Source organism: Microplitis demolitor, chromosome 9 (assembly GCF_026212275.2).
Source record: "Microplitis demolitor isolate Queensland-Clemson2020A chromosome 9, iyMicDemo2.1a, whole genome shotgun sequence".
NCBI lineage: Eukaryota > Metazoa > Arthropoda > Insecta > Hymenoptera > Braconidae > Microplitis > Microplitis demolitor.
In genome coordinates, this window is record NC_068553.1 from 1,521,670 (window position 1) to 1,548,439 (window position 26,770).

The 26,770-nt window shown below is 27.3% G+C and overlaps 3 protein-coding genes across 3 annotated transcripts; all 3 read left to right on the forward strand.

The window, feature by feature from the left end:
- Positions 1-166: 166 nt before the first annotated feature.
- On the forward strand, positions 167-10,895 carry LOC103571996 (uncharacterized). The gene is made up of 4 exons (XM_014442270.2): positions 167-343; positions 410-589; positions 6,924-7,074; positions 9,327-10,895. Exons 1-4 carry the CDS (start codon positions 263-265, stop codon positions 9,410-9,412), a joined length of 498 nt encoding a protein of 165 aa, XP_014297756.1. The 5' UTR covers positions 167-262; the 3' UTR covers positions 9,413-10,895.
- Positions 10,896-13,211: 2,316 nt separating this feature from the next.
- On the forward strand, positions 13,212-20,159 carry LOC103577275 (uncharacterized). The gene is made up of 4 exons (XM_008557850.3): positions 13,212-13,519; positions 13,586-13,765; positions 15,576-15,726; positions 18,027-20,159. Exons 1-4 carry the CDS (start codon positions 13,439-13,441, stop codon positions 18,110-18,112), a joined length of 498 nt encoding a protein of 165 aa, XP_008556072.1. The 5' UTR covers positions 13,212-13,438; the 3' UTR covers positions 18,113-20,159.
- Positions 20,160-21,221: 1,062 nt separating this feature from the next.
- On the forward strand, positions 21,222-26,220 carry LOC106693647 (uncharacterized). The gene is made up of 4 exons (XM_014442269.1): positions 21,222-21,690; positions 21,773-21,952; positions 23,721-23,871; positions 26,027-26,220. Exons 1-4 carry the CDS (start codon positions 21,610-21,612, stop codon positions 26,110-26,112), a joined length of 498 nt encoding a protein of 165 aa, XP_014297755.1. The 5' UTR covers positions 21,222-21,609; the 3' UTR covers positions 26,113-26,220.
- Positions 26,221-26,770: the final 550 nt, after the last annotated feature.

Below are 26,770 nucleotides of genomic sequence, written 5' to 3' on the forward strand. Positions count from 1 at the left end.
ATATTTATAATTTATTGACAGTGTGTAAAAAATAAAAATTAATATTCAATAATTTTAATAAATATTAACATTGTTTTTATAAATAAACTCTTTTGAAATTCTAATCTGCTCATGCGCATTAGATGCGGAAAATGAAACCACGATATCTACAACAATATTTCTGATTAAATTTCCCAGTCTACGTCGCACATTCGCTCGCAATTCAAACCATACGTCGGTCTATATAAATTTATTTAAATATTAAATAAATAAATATACAAATATGGCGTTTAAAAAATTCGACACTTGTTGCTGTTGTCTAGATTTAAAAACGGGAGTTTTGGTTATCGGTATTTTAAGTATTGTAAGTTCTCAAATAATAAATAAATAATTTATGTTAAATAAAAAATATTTTTAATTTTTTTTAAAGGTATTAAATATCGGTGGTTTAATTCAAGCACCAATAGCTTACAATAACGCATGTTCGGGTTTTAGAACGCCCGACAATAATCTCGAATGCCGTAAAGCGAGTTCTCAATTGGGTATGTCCATAAGCAGTGAAGTTATCGGAATTATTTTAATGTCTTTGATGATTTATGGTAACCAGAAGGTAATTTAATATATTTATTTATCTATCATTAATTTTAAATAATCGAGAAATTCTAAAAAACAGCTCGAAAATCAAGCTCGAAAATCTTATTGCATGCGATTGTTTTTTTATGAGTTTTTCAAACTCTAACAAGTTACGCTTTATGCTAAAATTTAAAAGTTTAAGAATTGGAAATCATTAATGAACAAGCGGTTTTTAAATTTTAATTTCCGATTATGTTCAATAAACTGAATATATTGATGCAGAAATCGATGTCAGTGATCAAAATCAAAATTTGAATGAGTTTTGGCTTAGGTCATCTGATGAGAACTCGATTTCCGAAAATCGGGGTGAAAACAATAACTTCCCGAATTTTTTAAAATCATCGATTTCCTAAACAGGAAGTTAAAAACTATTGAACAGTATTGATAGTTCCTTATTGTTGAATAGTATTTTATTAGTAATTATTAGTAATCAACTCTATTGAAAGTGATGAGTTTTGATTAGTCTTTCATTCATTAGTAGCCTAATAAGTAAATCTACAGCACTATTAAAGGAGATAAATGTTGATCAGACTGTCAATAGTGTTGGCCCTGTGGTTCAGCCCGAAAACATTAGTGAATACATTTTCGAGCTCGAAAATACTCTAACAAGCAATATTTTTTTTTATGAGCATTTCAAGCTCTGACAAATTACGTTTTTTAGTTAACGATGGGAAATTTGAGAATCGGAAATCTGTAATGAACAAGCGGTTTTCAAATTTTTATTCCTGATTATGTTCAATAAAATGATTAAATTGAGGTTGAAATTAATATCAATGATAAAAATAAAGATTTTAATGAGTTTGTATTTTGTTGAGTTATAGAGCTGAGTAAAATTTTCAAAACGATCCGTTTAGTCGTTTCAAGGATATTTGGAAAAAAAGCGTTTTTTTTTTTTTTATTTCTTTCTCTCGGACGCAAATTAAAAAAAATCTAAAAAAAATTTTTTTTTTTCGTATTTCTCAATTATGGCCGTCTATTCGACAAAGTGATTTAAAATGCACAAGAAAGTTGATGGCTAACAAGCTCTTTCGATTGCTGTTTAAACCACCCCAATCGGTTGATTACTCAAGAAGTTATGCTTTCGCACACACACGCGCGCGCGCAAACACACACTTGGACATAATTCTGAAGATAGTCAGACCCGAGAAAAAATGTTAATATATAATCATACATAATTATATATAACTATATATAATCATATATAATTATATATGATCATATATAATTATATATAACCTTATGTATATATCCATATAGAATTATATATAATTATATATAATACTATTCCGAGAAGTTTTTTTCATATAGAATCATATATAATTATATATAATCTTATATATATATATATATATATATCCATATATAATTTTATACAATCATTAGGGTGTTTAAAAAAAAAATAATTTTTTTTTTCATGGTATTCAAAAATTGGAAGTACCCAGTTTTTCAATCGGTTGAATTTCATATAATTTTGTGAAATTATTCAATGTCTCCCAAAATTTTATATAAGTTTTTTTAAATTTCACATCACAACAGAAAATCAAAAAAATTTGAAGAAACTTAATAAAATTTTATATAATTATCACCGAGGCCGACAAAAATAAAATTTCATATAAGTTCATGGAGTTTTTTTAAATTGTGTAAAAATCCATCACGAAAACTTATGAACTCGGTCTTTACCGGCATTTCACTCTAAATACATCAATTAAGCACATGACTTGAACTCTCGTAATGTGGACCAGTGATCAACGTTCAGGGCTACCAGCCAAAAGGAGCCGTGTTCGAACCCAGCAGATGTTCCAGGATTTTTTCATCATTTACTGCTATCAATTCTTGTTTCTGAATTAGTAATGCGTTCGCGCGGTAATAACCAAATCAAAAATTTGGTATTTAATTTTTTTTTTTTTTTTTTTTTTTTTAAATATTTTTTAATTATATATAACTTGATTATATATAATCATATATGAAAAATGGCCAAATAGGATTATATATAGTTATATATAATTATATACAGTTATATATAATTATATATGATTATATTTGGCCATTTTTCATATATGATTATATATAATCGAGTTATATATAATTTTATATGATTATATATACAATTTTCTTCTCGGGGAATAGCTTCCTAGATCCTTGAATTGTCAACATCGGATGAAATTTCAATTTTCGAGAATTGGGGTAAAAACAATATCTTCTCGAACTTTTCGAAAATCATTGATTTTTTTAGCGGGAAGTAAAAATAACTCTAACCTCAAAATTTCATATTCAGTGTCTATATGAATACAGTAAGAATTTATAAATTGTTCAATCATTGGGATTAATATCATTTGCAATGTTAAGATTATTGAGATTTTTATGATAAATATATATTAGGGTGTTTCAAAATAAACATTTCTTTTTTTTTAAAGTCTTATGGTCTTAAAAGTTAGTCTTAGGTATTAGAAAAATCCTCCCGATAGTTTGAAAGCTCAACCCTGCTAAGACCTCACCCAATATTAATTTTCTCATTTGAATTACGTGTAAAATATTTTTTTTTATATTGTATTTTTAACTACAAACACATTTACTGCAACCTTGTAGTAAATTATACTACATATTATTTTCCGTGATTTTACTCAATTTTCACCATGACCTGGAATTTAAATTTAAAAATGAACTCCTCTTTAAGGGCTGATTTAAAATTTGCCGCATTTTTTTAAATTGCCAACTTACCCTATATTTTTCAAAATCATAATCAAGATTTGAAAATAAAAGACAGATTTACTTTCAAAATAATGCAGTATCATTTTACCCTAGACAGCTGATAAAAATGTGTTACCCATTTTGCCCCAGTGTCTCTAAATAAAATTTTTTATATGAGTATTTAATCTGATCTAATTCAACAAGTTTTAATTGCGAATTCAAACGACCGCGATCCCTAATTATATAGATTATTTTTCTCAGTTAAAGCGCATGCGCGAGTACTTCAGTACATTAGTAATTACCAATCAATTTCTGTAATATTTTTAATTAAAGAACAATTGTTTATATAATAAATCACATTTTTAAATTTGAATAATGTAAATCTTACGGTTTTTTTAATGTTTGAGTAAACTGATGATGTTTTTAAGATTCCTTAGCTAGTAGACTGAAAAATTTAATAAACTTTAAGTGGCGATAAAAATGGCAATCGATTGCCGTGAAGCTCGTATCGTTAAAATCAGTATATTAGTTTCCAAGGCTATCCGAGGAAAGATATTAATTTGCACACGAGCGTGTACACACCCACGAACGTCCATTTGTCAATGATTAGACAATAATTTGATAGACCTTGAAACGCCATCTGTTGGAAACTAGATACAGAAAACGTTAATTGGACTAAAGTCAATAATTTTTTTTATTTATAGAATAAATCTACGGAACGATTATTATTGATTTGGATGATACGGTATTATAGTTTATGGTAATGATGGACTATGTTGCCCATCTAACGTTAATTCGAAGAAACGTGGATGGAAAATTAATCAAACAATTTTGAGGTTAGGCATTTTCGAATCTTCTTAATCCCATATGGGTCGGATTCACGACATTAGTTGCAGGGGAGAAGTGCTGCAGTTGTAACAAGGGACAGTTGTAACACTCAATGAAAAACTATTAAAAAAACTAAAAATTATTATTATTCTATTTTTAACTTGTTCAAAATAGTAAACTATTGCTTAGATCAAAGTTTCAGTTATTAATCTTATTCCGATATTTAAATATTGAAAATTGTTGAAAATACGCGGGAAAACTTTTTTTCATACACTTCACAATTTTTTTAATAACAAATTTGTTTTCTAATGTTATGATGTGAGACTTGTATTCATACTTTAAGAGACATATCAAGAGTATTGTATAATCGAATTTTATATCAATTTACTGATTTTTGTTATTGTAATTAGATTTTTATTAACAATTCTGCGTGAGAGTCAATTGTAACACTTGATCGAGTAGCTATTGTAACACTCAGAGTCGTGTATGGGACCTGCGCAAACTGGATGCGCGACAAATCTACTCTGGGATAGTGTAGTTTTAATATTTATAAATGTTTAATAATTTACATTAAAGATACAAATATATGAGCTACTTTAATTTTAAATACTTGACTTTAAGAGTTAATTAAGTATAATAGTATGTATTAAGACTGAATAATAAAAGCAATTTGGTGAAAAATATCTATTTCGTTCCGTGTTACAACTGCCCTGCACTGTGTTACAACTGCAGCCCGCGCGCCGCCATCTTGGCCCCTGACTTTAGTTAAATAAATTGATTTTTTAATAAGTTAACATTGACTTTTTACTAATTGACCAAGTCAGTCACATAAAAGATACTATCAGCTAACTTTCTGACAGTTTTTAAGTTTACTATCTTAAAAAAAAAACAAATGGAATCGGAAAGATAAAATTTTTTGTTACAACTGCAGCACCTCTCCCCTACATCAGAATCTTACGTGAAAAAGTGTAAAATAATGGATCAAACCTGACTCATTCGTGATTCATATCTGACGTAAATGATGACATAGCGCATCGTATCTCTGACCTCAAATGTACGTCAATGTGTTTACTGGGGAATATTACTCCCGAGAAGAAGTGGTTGGACTTATATAATTATGTCTGATTGATTAAATATAACTCGATCCAAATATAGGCAAGACCCAACTATATATAATTATATGATCAGATCTTATGATTTTATTTCTGATAATTTTGAATAATAAATTTGATTGAATTTCAAAATTAATTCATACTATCGCAGTTATATGTTCCGATGACAAAAGATTTTATATAACTGTTTACAATTCTATATGAATTATATACAATTGGGTAGAGGTGATGCATAATTATGTAAAATTTTTATATAATTATATAGAATAATATACAGTCGTATATAATTATATATCATCTATACAAATACAGTATGTAATTATATGCAAATGTATATATTTGTATACAATTATAAATAATCTATATGAATACAGTATATGATTATATACAATTATATATATTTGTAAACAATTATATAAAATTTTATATAATTATATACAATTTATATGAAAATATTATGTGATTATATACAAATAATACACAAATAATATATAATTACGTACGATTGTATACAAATGGATTGAGTCAATTTTTTTATCCAATTTATATATAATTTTATACAATTATACAAAATTTTTTTTCATCGAATTTGAAATATAATTTTCTATACATGGAATTCATATAGCTTGAATATATGTCTACATATAATATTACATATCGTATTTGTATATTTTTAAAATATGTAATTATATAATTAATATGGCGAAAAAATAGTTATTTTAATGTATATGACTTCTTATATTAATAATTATATGATTATATAAACTGTTTTATATTATTCAATATAATTTTAGGATATAATTTTTTTTCATGCAGGCTAGTTATATATAACTGTATAATTAGATATAATTATATACAAATATATACGATATTATCTAATTATATATAGTTATATATAATCATTTCTCTGTGGGTTCAAAAGTGTCAAATCTGGTAATATATGATTATATATGATTGCATATAATTATATGTAAGCATACATATACTTGAATATAATTATATGTAACCATAATAACCATATATGGTCATATTTAATAAACTGCATGAAAAATGTAATCCCGACAAAATAGCATTTATGTGACCTATATTATCATATCTATGCTATTTTATCAGCATATATTTCCGGATGTTTATTTTATATATAATTATATATGATTATTTTTTCTCGGGCTCGTCAATTCAAAACTTGAAGTATTCGTAATTTTTCAAGCTTTATCGCGGGTGTTCATTGTACCCTGATCCACTTATATCTATCTTGAACCGTAACCATCAATCGACAAATAATTTAACGGAAAGTATTAATAATCAAACAATAAAAAAAATTTAATGGCCGCATTCATTACAAAATAATAATGTACAAATAATTGAAAAGACTGAAATAGCCTATTGTGGCATCAATACTCACGGTATTTATGTTAAACAAACCAAACACGTTGCATACTTAAAAATAGTTAGTAGTTATATAACAGCAGGAGAGGCCACGTGAGAATTCGAGGCCGCCGTCAATCGTAAATTCCATTTCTATCAATAATAGTAAAAAAAATTCGAAAAATCCAGCAAAATTGACTAATTTCGACGTTTAACAAAATTTAACAGATTGTATAAAATGAACATACCTAACTCGATAAATATAAAAATTATATATGTCATTAAAATTAATTAATAATTTATTTCAATTTACAGGAAAATTACCGATTACTATTGCCAGTGATTATTCTCCAGGCTATTGGAATTGCGATAATAACTATTGTTATATGGTATTTATCAATTATTCTCTTTATGGTGTCTATTGGATATGGTCTTGTTGTATTTATTTTTGGCAACGCAATAGTCGGTAAGATATATACATAATTAAATCCCATAGTTCTTAAAAAATTATAATTTAGATTCCAGCGAGATTTTAAGGAGGTTCAACCGAAACTAGTGAGTCAAAGTAGTGTTTGAATTTTTTTTTGCTAAACTCTCCTAGTAGTTATAAAAATTCATTATTTTAATTTATAATAACATAATGAATTCATAAATTAATATTTATTACTTATTTAATTAAAGAATGTAATAAAATTACTTGATTATTTTTGACTCACGATTTAATAAAAAGATTTGGCAACAGCGCCTTCTAACTTCTTACATATCGACATTCAAATTAAAGCGGGAAAAATTTATTTCTAATCTCGTCACTCTTAATAGTGTACTTCTATCTTTGTTTTTTCTCTCAGCTGCTTCCGCGACGTTGCCAAACCCTCAATAATATGTATCTCTGTCGATGAAAGAGATTAAATAATAAAGTTTAACTTGAATTATTTAAATAATTACAACGGTAACACTATACTGTTTAAATCTTATCATATTCCAAAAATATTCAAGTTTATGGCATGTGGTTTTTTATTTCTTAAACTTTGAAGGTTAATAATGGAAAAAATCTAATAAGCCATGACGGAAGCTTGCCTGCCATAAGAGCCTGTGTATAAGAACTTTAAAACGTCATTTTAAAATCTTTTTTTCTAAAAAACTAGACGGTGGATCAGATTCAAATTTTGAGAATACATTGATAAAGTACCTCTTTAGATGTATACTAAGTTTCAAATCTTAAAGTTGGAAAATCCTTTTTACATTAGATTCGCTCGAACCTTCTTAAATATTGTGACTGAAAAAAAAAAATTGATAAATTATTTAAAATAAATAATATTATTTATTTATTGCCGTAAGATGGGCGGGGGAGTGGAAAAGGTCAATCTGAAGTTTAGAAAATAAATAGTGAGCTTGGAATAAGTTTGAATTGCTATAGTCGAGTTATTTTGGTCAGCGTATAACTCCAAAGCATGCAAGTAGATGCAGAGGGATACGCAACTATCCGCCTTCGGTTGCTACCGGGCTCGCGCAGCCGAGACAGCGACAGTGTTTTACGTCCGCTCGTACTAGTAGAGAGACTGTCTGAGGCAGGGAACGTCAGCATCAGCCTACTGATGCATACGTTGGCCTACTCGGGATGAAACTATCGACTTTGATAGTATTTATGGCACTTTAAACATTACTATTAATTTTTATGATATATTTGTCAATAAATTCATCATGAATTTTCTGTCACTTTGTACATGATGACGAATGATAACTTTGAGCCGGAACGAATATTTAAAAATAATTTGTATGTAAATGTACAAAAGAAGACATTAAAGTACGTTTTAAAAATATTTCTATATGCAATTCAAATTTATGGCTACGAAAACTATTTTTATATAACTTCTGTCACTACGATTTAGCCAACGGAATTCATTAAAAAACAATGCGTTAAAAAAAAAAATGAAATCTTCCGAAGCGGAAGTTCTTTTTCCAGTCACAAAATTTAAAAAAAATGTTTGGAGAATCCAGAAGTGCACGCCTCGAACGTTCATGTTCCAATAAAGTATATAAATTATTAATTTTCATTTTTAATTACAAAATTTTTTAATAAACATCTAGCAAAAAAATCGTCTTTTTTTTTAATTTAGTTAATTTTATGACAGTTGGTCATAATAAAAAATTATCTGATGGTAAAGTAGAACCTTATGATATCAGCAAAGTTCAATGATAAAAAAAACATTCTTGATAAAATAAAAAAATGGCTGCAGTGGGTGTTTGTTTACATGGTGCCGGTTTTAACAGAAATAATTTATTATAAAAAAAACGAGAAGGACTACAGTAGTGATTTTCGAAAAGGACCTTCTTTGCATAATTTTGAAGACAGTGAAAAAAAATAAAGTCATTTTGTCAAGCCGTTTACAAGATATCCGTGCCACAGACTTTTTTTGGCTACAGACTAACTGACGTCCACGATACATATTTTTTATTGAACTTTTTTTTATTATGATACGTATCGGCCAACTTAATAAAAGTATCAGTCTTATTAATTAGTGTTTCCTCATAAGATTAATGTGCTTTTTATAATGTGTAAGTGTGATATGAAAATGATATATACAGTTTAATGCGAAAAAATCACGTGACTTTGACAAGTCCGTTATGAAGTACAACCTCTCCGCTTCGCGTTCGAGGCGTGCAAAATTTTGACATGAAATAATTTATTAATTGTAATAAAAAATTTAATTTTTTCAGGTCTTTGTATATATCTATGGCTGGTTATCTACAGCCGTTGTCAAGAAATAAAGACTGCAAGTTATGCAGCAGCAAATACTGCATAAATTACTTTTTAATTAAATTACTTAATTAATCTTTAGCTTTTTTTACATATATATGAACACATACATTTTTTATATTGTATAATATATACATGCTTTTCATATATTTCTAAATTAAACTTTCTTTATATTTTTTTTTTATAACAAAAACGGAAAATTCTACTTAAATAAATTTTTTTATTTTAAGTTTAAGCGCCTTATTAACTATTGTACGAAATATAACAAGATTCTACAAGCCTTTTTATAACAGTGTTCAATTAATCGATTTTGATCATTGGTTGACAATTTATGATCAACAACATTATATATTTATATTTTTTATATATGTTAATTTGACGAAATTTTAAAAAGTTATAAACGGTGTCCAAATTTACTCGTAACTATTTACAAAACTTATTATATATTAAATATACATAAATCTATATATATGGCTGATAAAATTATGATGAACATAGAAGTATAAAGTGTTAAATATTTCAAAGTTTCAAAAAATGTTGGAATTCAAACTAGACATTGTATTGCTAGTTACTGACATGACTTCATTTGTTTAGCAAATAATATGACAATTGTAAGCTTTATTTTTTAATTGACTTAAAGATTGAACTTTGGCCTGAAAACTGGAGCCTTATGATAATTTTGGAGCTGTGATAATTTGGAGAAATATATAAAAGTTCAAAATATTTATAAATTTTGAACTTGGAAAGTAATTATTCAATGTATGTTTACTCGTAATTATTGACTAAGCTGTCAGTGTTATCGTATAAGAGTATCAGATACTTTTTGTAGGAAATTTAATTCTCTATAAAAAAGATCCTGAGCACCTCATCTCTAGAATTGATATTTTGAAAGATACAGAGATAATAACAGGACATTATTGCTGGACAAAAATACAGAATGTTAAGATTCAATTTTCCTTTTTGAGCTGTAACTTTTGGATTATTTTTTGGATTTTATTTCAGACCGCGGGTTGTAGTTTAAGCTATTTGATGAGTACTGAAAAGCTCTATGGTAATTTTGGAGTTATGATTATGGAAAGAAAAAGTTTATTTGCTTGGAAATTCAATAAAACTCGAACGAAAGCGGAGTAATTTTTAAAAAAGGTTTGAAGCTTGAATAAGTAACCGGAAATAAAATTATCGAAATTGAGCTACAAATTTTTTCTCAAGCCAAAGACAATTTAGTTTCTCTTAAAATCGCTCTAGACTTCATATGAAAATAATTTAAAAAAATTTTAGCTTCCAAATAATTACCGGCTCCGAAAATTAACATCTCGAGCTTCAAATCGTTTTCTTTTTGTTTAAATCCAACTATTTTGACTAAAGTTACAGCTTTTTAAATTTAAATATTTTTTAAAAACGATAACAAACTACGGAATTACTTATTCGGTCAATAAATCAGCTTGTAAGACAAATAAATATCGTTTGCCTGTAATTAAAAATCTTCAATGCTATTACGACAAAATAAATAAATGAATAATCGAACTGAACTAATATTATTATTTCCTTAGTGTTATTTATGAAACTGGGTTACTGCATCTATCTATACATCTATGTCTTGACCTATTCAATATTTATAATTGTATATTATTCAAACTTATATAACAACATATTTTCAGATATATCATACATAAATAGCTTTCTAATTATTTGAAAATGTTATGGGAATCATTCGTATAACATCATAAAAATTCATTTTATGCAAAATAGTGAATAGAAATTTCCCTCGTGATACCCATACAAAGTTGCCTTTAATGGAAAAAATGCCGTAGATCGACCGATGTCTGACTGCCGTCACTCTGCCAAGCATTGGCAATTAATAATGGCCCAAGCATGGTTAATTACCAGCAGCCATTTAATATTTTACACGACGCTGCCGATGGCTGGCCAATGAATGGCTACTTATGACTGGCCGATTATCGTTTCGCAACGTTGGGATACTGTTAGTGAATCAGTGGTCCATAACTTTGTCAAATAAAAAAATCTTCTAATCAATTATCAATTATACAAATAACTTATTATAGTTTTCTTTAATTAATAACTATTTTTTTTTGGATTTAAACTAATTTTTAATCAATAATATATTTTAATTTTCCGATCAAAGTTATTTACAACTAACAATTAAAATATTTTTTATTTTGTTATTACTTGCAACCAACAACCGCAATTTTATAACTTTATTTATAAAAATTAATTTAATAAAAAAATAATACATAAATTTTTATAATAAATGTCATTTTTAATAATGGTGGTAGAGCAAGACATTTCAACTGGGTTCTTGATAAATGATCAATTTAATTTAATAAGTTTTATTTTAAAAAATTATGTAATCATAATAAAATAGTACGAAATTCTTATTTTTTTTTTTAAGTAATCGAAAATATTAATTAAATTGCTCTTTATGTTTTATAAAATCGAGTGGTCGTAGAATGAATATCTAGATCATTCAAAAGTCTCAGTTCAACTTTAGCAGTTCCGTCCAGTAGCCATCGTGCGGACCCAGTACTCAGAAGGACGGCAGTTCGCGCCCAGAGCTCAGCAAAATTTTCGCCGAGTTTTTTTCTCATCACTTACCCCACTTAAATAGTTTAAACGTTAATGATTCCATATCGAATAAAATAATAACGTATTCTATCTATATCCTATAAAAACACTTTATGAATTATTCTATTGAATTTCACATGAAAATTTTAACGAACATTCGTTTAGTTGTTTTTTTTAATTCAAATAACCTAAATACATAAAAAAATCTCTAATTATCAACAAACATATGTTGCTGGTACTTTAACAGAACAGAATGTTTTAATTCCTATTCTATCTATCTCGGCGCGTAGTGACGCGTCTGGCGCCACGATATCGAATGGGAAAATGTAGGACGCGAGCGTTAGATGTGAACTTGACCACTGCAAGGCCGTGGCCGAGAAAAATCTCTTGCGTCACGTACATGTTTGCTTTATCATCAACGAAGAGTATCTTCGATGAAATATTTAAATGAGTAATGCCATATTCCATTTTATATAACAAACTTGAATAATTATTACTCGTACGTTATTTTTTTAAGTCTTCCAGTTATATATTTACATAATGAAAAAAAAAATTTTTTATTCAATTGACGATATCTCAGTAAATAATCAGAATAATAAAATTTTTAATATAAATTTTTTTGAAGGAAATTTAATTTTCTGTAAATTTGGTCTCTTTATAAATTTTTTTAGGACCGATAGTTTTCGAGTTACAGAGGGTTAAAGGAAGAAAAATGTTGTATAGATAAATTATCTAATTATTTAAACGGCTGTAATTTAATGAAAGATGTACTTATGTAATTTTTATTTGAGACTAAGCTTTAAAAAAAAACTATATGACCTTTCTCATAAATAAATTGAAGGTCCGCTTATCACATTTTTCCGCTGATTCTTATCAAACTCCATTAACTTGACTGTCTTTTAATTATAATTAAAGTTTTTAATTAAATAACTCGGAAACTAATGACTTTATGTAAAAATTACCAGAGACATTTTTTGTAGCAAATTGAATTCTCTACAAATTAACTTCAATGCATTTTTATCCTATCTCCGATAATTAAGCCGCAATTTGAATTTAAAGAGTTATAAATAATTTACAGTAAAAAATAAAAAAAAAATTTCGAAAATTTGTAATTTAAATAATTTTGAAATTAATAACTTTACATAAAATTCATAAAAAATTTTTTTTTGGTGAAAAATAAATTTTCTAAAATTTTTATTTATATTTCAGTCATATATTTATAATTTATTGACAGTGTGTAAAAAATAAAAATTAATATTCAATAATTTTAATAAATATTAACATTGTTTTTATAAATAAACTCTTTTGAAACTCTAATAGATTCATCATTGCACGTGGTAACTGCTAAGCTCATGCGCGTTAGATGCAAAAACTTAAAGCAATATTTCTGATGAAATTTTCCAGTCTGCGTCGCACATTTACTTGCATTTCGAGCCATACGTCAGTGTAATTAAATTTATTAAACTATTTAATATATAAATATACAAATATGTTGGTTAGAAAATTAGACAGTTGCTGTTGTTGTCTAGATTTAAAAACAGGAGTTTTGATCATCGGGATTATAAGTATTGTAAGTTTTTAAATTATAAATAAATAATTTCTGTACAATAAAAGAAAAATTGAAATTTGCTTGAAGGTATTTGATATCGGAGCTTTGATCCAAGCACCAATAACTTATTCTCAAGCATGTTCTGGATTTAGAACACCAGAAAATAATCGTGAATGCGCTGGAGCAAATATGCGATTGGGCATTTCGATAAGCAGTGCAGTTTTTGGGTGCATTATAATGGCTCTAATGATCTATGGATCCCATACGGTAATTATTTTAAATATTTATAAATGTCAATGCATAAATTCATTGAATATGTTAGCCTATACATTGAAAATATAGAGACGAATAATAGCTGATTGATTAAAGTTATACTAAACAAATTTACTATTAAAACTAGACGGTGGATCAGATTCAAATTTTGAGAATACATTGATAAAGTACCTCTTTAGATGTATACTAAGTTTCAAATCTTAAAGTTGGAAAATCCTTTTTACATTAGATTCGGTCGAACCTTCTTAAATATTGTGACTGAAAAAAAAAATTGATAAATTATTTAAAATAAATAATATTATTTATTTATTGCCGTAAGATGGGCGGGGGAGTGGAAGAGGTCAATCTGAAATTTAGAAAATAAATAGTGAGCTTGGAATAAGTTTGAATTGCTATAGTCGAGTTATTTTGGTCAGCGTACAACTCCAAAGCATGCAAGTAGATGCAGAGGGATACGCAACTATCCGCCTTCGGTTGCTACCGGGCTCGCGCAGCCGAGACAGCGACAGTGTTTTACGTCCGCTCGTACTAGTAGAGAGACTGTCTGAGGCAGGGAACGTCAGCATCAGCCTACTGATGCATACGTTGGCCTACTCGGGATGAAACTATCGACTTTGATAGTATTTATGGCACTTTAAAACACAAAAACTTGAATTTTTTAAAATTAAATCATCATATTGGTTCCAAATTTTTGTCAGGCTATAGTTTAGTGTATTAAAATATAATTTCAAGAGAAAGATTTGAACTTTGACTTGAAAGTTGGAAACTTATGATGATTTTGGAGCTGTGATAATTTGGAGGAATATATGAAAGTTTAAAATATTTATAAATTTTGAACTTGGAAAGTAATTATTCAATGTATGTTTACTCGTAATTATTGACTAAGCTATCAGTGTTATCGTATAAGAGTATCAGATACTTTTTGTAGGAAATTTAATTCTCTATAAAAAAGGTCTTGAGCACCTAATCTCTAGAATTGATATTTTGAAAGATACAGCGATAATAACAGGACATTATTGCTGGACAAAAATACAGAATGTTAAGATTCAATTTTCCTTTTTGAGCTGTAACTTTTGGATTATTTTTTGGATTTTATTTCAGACCGCGGGTTGTAGTTTAAGCTACTTGATGAGTACTGAAAAGCTCTATGGTAATTTTGGACTTATGATTATGGAAAGAAAAAGTTTATTTGCTTGGAAATTCAATAAAACTCGAACGAAAGCGGAGTAATTTTTAAAAAAGGTTTGAAGCTTGAATAAGTAACCGGAAATAAAATTATCGAAATTGAGCTACAATTTTTTCTCAAGCCAAAGACAATTTAGTTTCTCTTAAAATCGCTCTAGACTTCATATGATTCATTTTTCTATTTTTTTCGATTTTTTAAGCTTACTGGTTCAATTGCCCCCACTCTCCCCTACTCGAGGCAGAACTATCGACTTTGATAGTATTTATCGCACTTTAAATATTATTATTAACTTCTACAATTTATTCGTCAATAAATTCATCTTGCATAATGCCAAATGTTAACTTGGAGCTCGAACAAATATTTAAAAACAATTTTTATATAAACAAGCAAAGGATGACACTGGAATATGTTTTAAAAATATTTTCATATGCAATTCAAATTTGCCGCTAAGGAAGCTGTTTTAATATTCAATCCGTGACCTGGATTTAATGCATAACTGGCTAAATAACGTGTACTGAATTATGACATTGATTAAATTTTATTTAATTGGATGTAAAGAATGAGTCAATGTTCGTTTTTATTAACTAATGTCTAATTAACTTTTTTTTTCGTATGCAGGAAAATTACAAAATATTGCTGCCAATAGCAATTCTCCAAGCAGTTGGAATAGTAATTGGCACTTGTATCATCTGGTATTTATCGATTATTTTATTGGCATTTTCTTTGGGTCATGGAATTTTGATGCTAGTTATTGGCAATATTGCGATTGGTAAGCAACAATACATACTATAGATAAGTATATATATCGCGTTACTAAAACCAAAAGGGCGTATCTCAAAATATACGCCCTTTTGGTTCTGCAGAACCAAAAGGGCGTATAAAATTTTTTTTTTTTTGCTCCAATCAATGTAAAAATATTGAAAACATCAAAATCTATGGAAAAAACGAAAAAAAAAATTTTTTTGTTTTACGCCCTTTTGGTTTTAAGCAAAAATTTTTTTAAAGTCATAAGGGCGTATCCTATTTTTTCGGTTTATTATTAATTATAGGTCAGAGTAAGAAAAAAAATTGCAAGGGTAATAAGAATTATTACTCCACAACTTGATTTATCTGAACAAATATTTATTTGAATAAAAAACCAAATTTCTTTATTTAATTTTGATCGAATCTTAAGTTTGTCACAATTTTTTTAATTCAAAAATTAATATAAAAAATATGTATAATTCGGGAACGAAAAAATTCTAAATTCTATGAGTGCTGTGAAATTTAATTTAATCAAATTAAAAAAATGCACATTTAGATTGTTCAATTTTTCAAAGGTGCATTTTTTCATTTTTCAATCAAAGTTTCATTTTCTGTTTCCTGTTTTTTTTTTTTCTTTTTATTTTCAAAAATCAATTACCGTTGTTCTTGAGAATTGTTATGGTTCTAGAATACCAATATATCAAAGCAAGTTTAATGACCTAAATCATTTTTGTGCATCAGGCACCGTCCCACAAAAATATTATCAATATTATTAAAGATTAATTTTCAGCGATGGTAATAGTTTATAAATTTTTTTATTATTGTCAAGTTATGTTCTAAAAAAAATTAAAAAAATTTTTTTCATACTCTTAGCTACAGATGATTCTGACGATGGAGATGGTATAGGACTAATACCCTGATGAATTTATTTTTTCTCTATTTTTTATTTGTTTTTTCACTTAAATAAATATTTGTTCATATAAATTAAATTGTGGAGTGATAATTTTTATTACCCTGGCAATTTTTTTTCTTACTCTTACCTATAATTGATAATAAATCGAAAAAACAGGATACGCCCTTATGATTTTAAAAAAATTTTTTCTTAAAACCAAAAAGGCGTAAAACAAAAAAAAAATTTCTTTCGTTTTTTCAATAGATTCTAATGTTGTCAACATTTTTACATTGATTGAAGCAAAAAAGTTTTTTTATACGCCCTTTTGGTTCTGCAGAACCAAAAGGGCGTATATTTTGAGATACGCCCTTATGGTTTTAGTAACGCGATATTAGGGTCGCCCAAAAAAACCGACTATTTTTTTTTTTCGAGCCTCTTATGAAAATTTGTTGGTTTACGATGTTTTAAGAAGCTTCAAAAATCAGCTCGATAAGAAATTTTCAAGAGGTCGCTCACGAAATTTGAAAATATCAACAATAATCAAAGTTTGAATTTTTGTTTCAAATTTTTTTATTTCTTGAAAGCAATAGTTTATATTTGTGAAATCATGACTACGCTGAAAATTTAAGCCCGAAATTTAAATATCTGAATTTTGCTCAAAAATTTTGAATGTTTCCGAGTGTTGTCTTTTGAACGTTTTCGAGCGACCCGAGAATATTGATAATAAAGCTTCTCGATTTTTTCACCATCAATTTGCATCACAATCAATGAAAATATAACAGAGAAATATAAATAATAAGTTATTTACATACTTTTTTATTTTTTAATTCAATTTTTCGGTTTTTTCGCTTATTCAAAACTTAGCAAATTTTATTGTTTAAGATTGTCCTGTATATTTTTGGTTATGCAAAAGTCATATTTTAGTGAAATGACAATAATTGAGTTATAAAAAAATACAAAAACTAATTCAAAGTATTTGTCACATATTATCAGTTAATATTCAAAATTTTTGAGCGCCGTTTAAAAATTCAAATTTCGCGCTAAAATTTTCAGCATAGACATGATTTTTCAAATATAAACTATTACTGCCACCAAAGAAAAAATTTCGAAGTAAAAAATCGGAATTTCAATAATTTTTGATATTTTCGAAATTCGTGAGCGGCCTCTTGAAAATTTTTTATCGTCGATTTTTGGAGAGGCTTCTTAAAACATCGTAAGCCCACAAATTTTCATAAGAGACTCGAAAAAAAAAATAGTCGGTTTTTTTGGGACACCCTAATATATATATCGTTTAATCGATCTATAATTTCGAGTTCGAGTTAAACTTTATCTTGTGGCAAAAAAAATTTTTAAATTTTAATTGCGATTAGAATTATTCGCATGTTAGAAAAAACTCAATTTTAGTATTGTAACAAGTAATTTATTGATTTCAGCTGTGTCTATATATCTGTGGCTGGTTATTTCTAGCCGATGTCAAGAAATTAAGGACGCGAGTTACAAGTCACCGATAATTGCATAATTTATTATTTATTTATTATTTTTAATATTTTATTGTTTTTTTTTTCTATTGTATACATAACTAAGTCGACTTTTTTATCATTTGTTTTATACTTTATACATATTTCTGATGAAAAATACCGAATACGACAATATTTTACAAGTTTTGTTGTAAGAGGATTCTAATGATTGATTTTACTTAATAATTCATAATTTATAAGTGATAATCATGATTATTATGATGAATAATTGTATATTTTGTATGCGTTAACTTAATAAATTTTTTTAAGCGGCCTTAAATGAAAGCTCTGTCCATACAGTACTACCTTAGTAAGTTACGACGATTTAGGACCGTCGTAATAGTTTAAGGGGCAATAAAAGTATTAGTCTCGATTGTCCTGGAGCTAGGAAGGGTGTGTAGGTGTGAGGGATCGTTAGTGTCTGTAAATCCAGGCAAAAAAATTTATCAGTAACATTTAATTTTTCATTTCTCGAAATCAATATAAATAATTATTATTTAATTTTACTTGCAATAATGAGTCAAATGAATTTTTTCTTAAATAAATAAATTTTTAACGATTGTTTTATTAGAAAAAAAAATAATGATTAAGTAAATAATATTAGAAATTTTAAATATTCATTTGTTTTATGATTAATATTAAATCTGATATTAATTTAAAACTTAAGTAACGGCTGGATGGGTTATCTTAAAGTCTAATAAACTAAATTAACTCAAAATTTATCGATTTTATATTTTTTACAATTTTTGCATGTCCACATTACCCCTCAAAATCTCATGAAATGATCAGCTACTTTATAAAATACAATAAACATACTCTCACACACACACTATGAAACTGAAATGTAATATGAGGGTCTCAGGTAGTTCGAAAATTTTTTTTGGTGGTTTAGGGTTAAGCACGGGTTGTAAAAATGAGAAAATTCGTAATAGTGTAAGGTCGTAACTTACTAAGGTAGTACTGTACTTGTAATTGTTACTATTGAAAAAACTTAATATATGCCAAAAATATATGTATATGAAAATATATATGTGGAGGAGGCGATTCGCTCATAATAATTAAATTAAAGTGATAAATATTTAGAAAAATTTAAAATACCGTTGGAATTGAATATTCAGATATTGTATTGTTAGTTATTGATATAAAATTATATATTTAGTGAACTATATGACAAGAATTTTAAATTAACTTGAAGATTGAACTTTGACCTGAAAGCTGGAGACTTATGATGATTTTGGAGCTGTGATAATTTGGAGGAATATATTAGAGTTCAAAATATTTATAAATTTTGAATTTGGAAAGTAATTATTCAATGTATGTTTACTCGTAATTATTGACTAAGCTATCAGTGTTATCGTATAAGAGTATCAGATACTTTTTGTAGGAAATTTAACTCTCTATAAAAAAGGTCCTGAGCACCTCATCTCTAGAATTGATATTTCGAAAGATACAGAGATAATAACAGGACATTATTGCTGGACAAAAATACAGAATGTTAAGATTCAATTTTCCTTTTTGAGCTGTAACTTTTGGATTATTTTTTGGATTTTATTTCAGACCGCGGGTTGTAGTTTAAGCTACTTGATAAGTACTGAAAAGCTTTATGGTAATTTTGGAGTTATGATTATGGAAAGAAAAAGGTTATTTGCTGGGAAATTCAATAAAACTCGAACGAAAGCGGAGTAATTTTTAAAAAAGGTTTGAAGCTTGAATAAGTAACCGGAAATAAAATTATCGAAATTGAGCTACAAATTTTTACTCAAGCCAAAGACAATTTAGTTTCTCTTAAAATCGCTCTAGACGTCATATGAAAATAATTGAAAAAAATTTTAGCTTCCAAATAATTACCGGCTCCGAAAATTAATATCTCGAGCTTCAAATCGTTTTCTTTTTGTTTAAATCCAACTATTTTGACTAAAGTTACAGCTTTTTAAATTTAAATATTTTTCAAAAACGATAACAAACTACGAAATAACTTATTTGGTCAATAAATCAGCTTGTAAGATAAAAACAAGTACCGTTTGCCTGTAATTTAAAGCCTTTAATGCGATTACGACAAATAAAATTCAAATAAAATAAATAAATAAATAATCGAACCAAAGCAGTAATTACTTATTTCAACCCCAAGTATTATCCTGATCACAAAATTACTTCATGGCTCTTCTGTATATTTATTAATGCTATAATTACTATAATTTAAAAAGACCATTGGCCCAAAGCTCAACCGAGGCTGGCCCGATAGTTTAATTTTAGTCAAGCCGAGTCTTGGCAGTTGACCATTGGCCAATGCCTCAGCCTAGGTTGGATTTTTATTTAATATTAAAATTAGCAACGTTACATGTATCTATATATATGTATATAAAAAAGACCAGGGTATAACGGTCCACCGAGTATACGATTAGTATCAAGAGTTTAAATTTTCTAAAAAGTAAAATTATTTGACATACGATAATTTTCATTTAATTGATTATTGCTATGTACAAAACTTTAGTTAACATAATTGTTAACGTTCAATAATCAATATAATAGTGCTGCTTGATTTTACTCTTAATTTATTCATTTATATCAAATCACAAAATTACAAATTAATAAATATATGTCATTACATCAGACAATTTTAAGTTCATTAAATAAAACTACATTTCACATCATCTTTACGGTGTAATATTTCTGAATTAAATTGTATTTAAATAATTGACAAGCAAAAAAATCATGATTATCTGGACATCAGCTTTAGCACAGTGGATAGCATCCTGGCCTAGTAATCAGAAGGAACTCAGTTCGAATCCCGGTAGCGCCCAAATAATTTTATTCATTATTTTCCATTAATTCAGTAATTAGTTAATTACACTCCAATTTAAAGTCGATAAAAGTGTGATCAAGCTTTTTTTTAATTATACTTATTAATATAGATGACAATATTTTAGATTGAGCATTGGGTGAGCCTTAGATTTTTTGCTCACCGAGGTTCTGCCGAGGCTCGATATTTTGTTTCCCAAGACTTGGAACATAGCTACCATCCAATGCTTGAACCGGGGCTCGCCCAATGGTCAGCCAAAGCTCGACCCAAGCCTTGCGCTAGACCGAGGAGCATTAGCTAACGACGGGCCAAAGCTTGGTCCAAGCTTTGGCCAATGGTTTCTTCCAACCAGGGATTGGAATTGCAGCGATAAAAATATATTAGAAATATAGACCCGAAGTGCCGAAAAAATCAATTTAATATGATTAAAATTTGACAACAAAATCAGTCAAATTTTCTTTAACTTCTCTAATACGATTGCCTTTATCTACAAATTTGTCGCTTTGACATGAAATATATTTATCTGTACACGCAATAAGTGGAAAGCTCATGCGCGCCAGATAGGAAAATGGAAACCAAATACACACATCTATACTAATGATTAAATTTCTCAGTCTGCGTCCTACATCTGCCTGCAGATCAAACCATACAGTAGTCGAAATAAATTTATTAAACTATTGAATAAATAAATATCAAAAAATGGCGATCAGAAGATTAGAATCTTGCTGTTGTTGCTTTGATTTGAAAACAGGAGTTATGGTCATCGGAATTTTGAGTATTGTAAGTTTTTTAAAAATATAAATAAGTAATAAAATAATAATTTATGTAAAGTAAAAAAAAAATAAATTTAATATTTTTTAAGGTGTTAGCTATCGGTGGGTTAATCCAAGCACCAATTTCTTATAACACAGCATGTTCGGGCGATAGAACTGTCGACAATGATGAAGAATGTGCTAAAGCGAGTTCTCAATTGGGCTCGTCAATAAGCAGTGAAATTATTGGGATTATTTTGATGTCTCTAACACTCTATGGATCTCAAGCGGTAATTCTTATATATATGTTAGACTAGTTAATGAAAATCGACTACTTTTTTTCTCGAAACCCACTATTAAATAATTGCAAAGAAGTGGAATAGGATGCCTGTTAAAAGATGAACTTTTAATATTAATATTTAGATGTCACATCGCAATTTTCTATTTCTCATTAGAGTTGAAATTATAGATGTAAATCGAACATCTTAAACGTAGATTTAAACTTTTCCCATCTTGGTATGCCTATTTATTGGTCATATAGAAAAACATATATAATTTTATAAAACCTTGCAAGATCATTTTGAGAGATAAATAAAATTTTCACCTCTTTGTATGCTCAAGATATAGTTTTAGAAATACATACCCGGGAAAAAAAATTATATATATATATATATATATATATATATATATATATATATATATATATATATATATATATATATATATATATATATAAATGTCTAGATAAAATTATACAATAATTTTGACCATATATAGTTTTATATAATAACACATAGTTATATATATAATTTTATAAAATTTCAACGCATACATGCATAAAATAAAAATGAATCTATATAAATTTATATGTTCATGTATAAAATTATACAAAGTTATATATAATTTTATATAGTTTTATATAATTACACATAGTTACACATATAATTTAATAAGATTTTAACGTATATATGCATAAAATAAAAATAAATCTATATAAATTTATATGTGTATGTATAAAATTATACGAAGTTATACATAATTTTATATAGTTTTATATAATTACACATAGTTACAGATATAATTTAATAACATTTTAACGTATACATGCATAAAATAAAAATAAATCTATATAAATTTATATGTTCATGTATAAAATTATACAAAGTTATATATAATTTTATATAGTCTTATATAATTACACATAGTTACACATATAATTTAATAAAATTTTAACGTATACGTGCATAAAATAAAAATAAATCTATATAAATTTATATGTTCATGTATAAAATTATACAAAGTTGTATATAATTTTATATAATTACACATAGTTATATATATAGTTTTATAAAATTTTAACACATACATGCATAAAATAAAAATAAATCTATTAGAAAGATTTATATAATTATACAGAAATATATATAGTTATATGAGACTATATATGAATTTATATAATTATATACAATTAAACATAAACTTTTTTTAAAAATTAGATATAATCATATGTAATTATACAAAATTATATAGAATTTTATATAATTATGTACGATAATATCTAATTATATAACATTTTTTTGCCCGGCAGTACACGAAGAAATTATTTTTGTTAAAAATGCTATTCCGTCATAGTAAAACCGGACTATATTGGCCATCGGAAATTTAAATAAACGGAAAAATTACTATGGCTGAAGTAAAATCGATAATTACGATAATTTAGGATATCCTTGTAAATTTTACTGTAGCCACAGTAATTTTTACATTTGTTTATCTAAATTTCCGTCAGGGGGCAAACATGGTTCGGCTTTACCATGACCCCATAGCATCTCGAACAAGAATAATTTCTCCGTGTAAAAATGATCTAACATATCATTTTAATTGAAAAAGACAAAAAAAAACAATTAAATTTTGAACCTTTAAAATAATTAATGAAATTTGATCAATTTTACGTCCTGTAGTAATTTGAAACAAAAAATTATTGTAATCATGATTAATTGCTTCTGCATAGAGAAGAAATCACTGTAATTATTATTAATTGTCAATTTATTTACTTTTCAGGAAAATTACCGATTTATGCTGCCGGCAATAATTTTGCAAGCAATTGGCCTAGTAATTATATCCATTGTCTTTTGGTATTTGATAATTATTGTCTTCATGTTTTCTGCTGTATATGGATTCCTAGTACTATTTTTAACACATTTAATATTAGGTGAGCAATAAATATAATTATATATTTTAACATTATTCCGTACGGAAAAAAACTAAGGAACACTGTAAATAATTTATTAGTGTTCAATAGTGTCTTATTAGCAATAATTACTACTGTGATTAGTAAATCTTGCATCACTATCGAAAGTGATATCAGTATCGATGGTATTTCGAATAAAAAACAACTATAACCTTAAAATGGTATGTTCCGTCTTTATATAAATACAATAAAAATTTATAAATTTCTCAATCATCGAGATTAATATCAATTGCATTGTCAAGATTATTGAGAAGACTATGATAAATATACAGACCTTCAAAATAATTTTAACTATCGAGTCAGTGGTGGTGGCAGAGTGGAACCCGACTTCAACTGCTGCGCAGAAGGATCCGGGTTCGAGCCCCAGCAAAGGCAAATAATTTTTCATCGATAAAAAAATTAATAAAAAGTTAGAAATTTATGACTAATATATGTAAGAAGGTATTGCAAAAAAAATTTTAAGATTACATTTGAAAATCAAAAAATTACTAAACAACTTGTCAAGAGCTGAAAAAAAAAGTTCAGATGCCTTAAAACACAAAAACTTGAATTTTCTAAAATTAAATCATCATATTGGTTTCAAATTTTTGTCAAACTATAGTTTAGTGTATAAAAATATAATTCCAAGAGGACGACTTATTTTTATATTTTTAACTTCCCGCTAAGAAAATCGACGATTTTCAAAAATTTCGGGAAGTTATTGTTTTCACCCCGATTTTTGAAAATCGAGTTTTCATCAGATGTCGACGTTTTGAGGTCCTAGGAAACTATTCTGACTATTTTCAGAATTATGTCCGAGTGTGTGTATGTGTGTGTGTGTGTGTGTGTGGGTGTGTGTGTGTGTGTGTAAACTCTTTGTAACTTTTGAACTAATGAATCGATTTGGATAGTTGAGGTGGCAATTGAAAGAGCTTGTTGGCCTTCAACTTTCCTAAAAATTTCAGATTATTTGATCGAATAGACTCGAAAATATTGGCGAATTACGAAAAAAAAAAAATTTTTTTTTTAGTTTTTTATTGATTTCTCAAAAACGACTTATACGATCGACTTCAAAATCTAATCAGCTTTAGTACTCAATACAACGCGTCGATTGCCACCTCAAACATCAAAATCGGATAATTCGTTCGAGAGTTATCACGGGAGAAAGAAATGGTGAAAAATGGTTTTTTCTAAATATTTTCGAAACGACTGACGCGATCGATTTCAAATTTTAATCAGCTCTAGAATTCAATAAATCGCGCCGATTGCCACGTCAACTATCAAAATCGATTGATTAGTTCAAAAGATATCGGCGTTGAAAAGTTAAAAAAATAACATTTTATGTTATTTTTTCCGGATAAATCATAATATAACGGATTAAAATGTGCCTGATATCATACCAACTCATCTTTTTTTATGGTTTCTTTCGATCATATAATGTCATCGAACTTGGTTTTTAGTTTAAATCATATTATCAACAAAAAAATCGATAAAACGTAGTTTTTAATATTTTTATCGGATATTTCATATTTTATTGTTTCTTACATGAGTCAAAACTTATTTAAATCTTGATTTTGATCCCTGACATTGATTTCTGCCTCAATACACTTATTTTACTGAACATAATCAGGAACTAAATTTTAAAAACCGCTTCATTAATGATTTTTGATTCTTAAATTTTTAAACTTCAGCATAACAGGTAACTTGTTAGAGCTTGAAAAGATCATAAAAAAACAATTGCATGTGATAGCATTTTCGAGCTCGAAGAGCTCGAAAATATATCTACACTAATGTTTTCGAGCTCTTTGAGGTCGAAAACAGCGGGAAGTTTTGGGGCAGGCCCGCAGGGTCAACCGACGCCCAGATTTTTTATATACTTTTAACAATATACAGCTTTTCCATGCGGGGGATCCGAATATTTTTCGAATCATGCCATCGATACTGAGACCGTGTATTACGTTTATGATACTGAAAATATCCAACACTAAACGAATTACAGACACTCAAGTATTAGTGCGCGAAAATACTAGTCCATTAGTTTTTCAATAATGTTTTCCAATAGTGTCCATTAGTATTCTTCCGTATGAGTTAAATTAATTTATTTTACGTATTGTAACTAATTAATAATCTGTTTCAGTTTGTTGTGGATACTTTTGGCTCGTTATGTACAGCCGCTGTGAAGAAATTAAGAACATGAGTTATACAGCAGCTGACATTGCATAAATTATTTTATTATTATTAAATTGTTGAATTTTTTTTTAAATTATTTTTATAATTAAGTATATTTTTGATATTATATATCATATACTTTTGCTATACTGAAGTATTCAAGCTTCCCGGGTAAAAAAAATTATATATAATTATATGTGAAAAATGAGCCAATATAATTACACATAGATGTGAATTGCATATATAATCGCATGCAATCGTCATATATAATTATATATAATTTTTTTTACCCGTGTTTTTATGCAAAGAAAAAAAAATACAATATTGAGCTCAAATTAATTTTTTTATGCGAAACTCAGGCGTCTGATTAGTTAATGCTACGAAAAATGACAATACTTATGCCTTATTCTAAAAGGATTCCATTGATTTTTTTTCTTATTAATTGACAATAATAATATTTATTATATATATATTTACATTTATATTTATATTTATATATAATATGTGCTTATTTGATAAAGTTTTTAAGATGGCATCAAAAATTGAAAGCTCTGTCCATATTTGCAAATAACTATTTACAAAACTTATTATATGCAAAATATATATATATATATAAAACTATTTATGTAGAGGATGAAATTCTCTGATAATAATGAAAGTATAAGTATTAAATATTCTGAAATCTTAAAAAAAACTGTTGAAGTATACTATA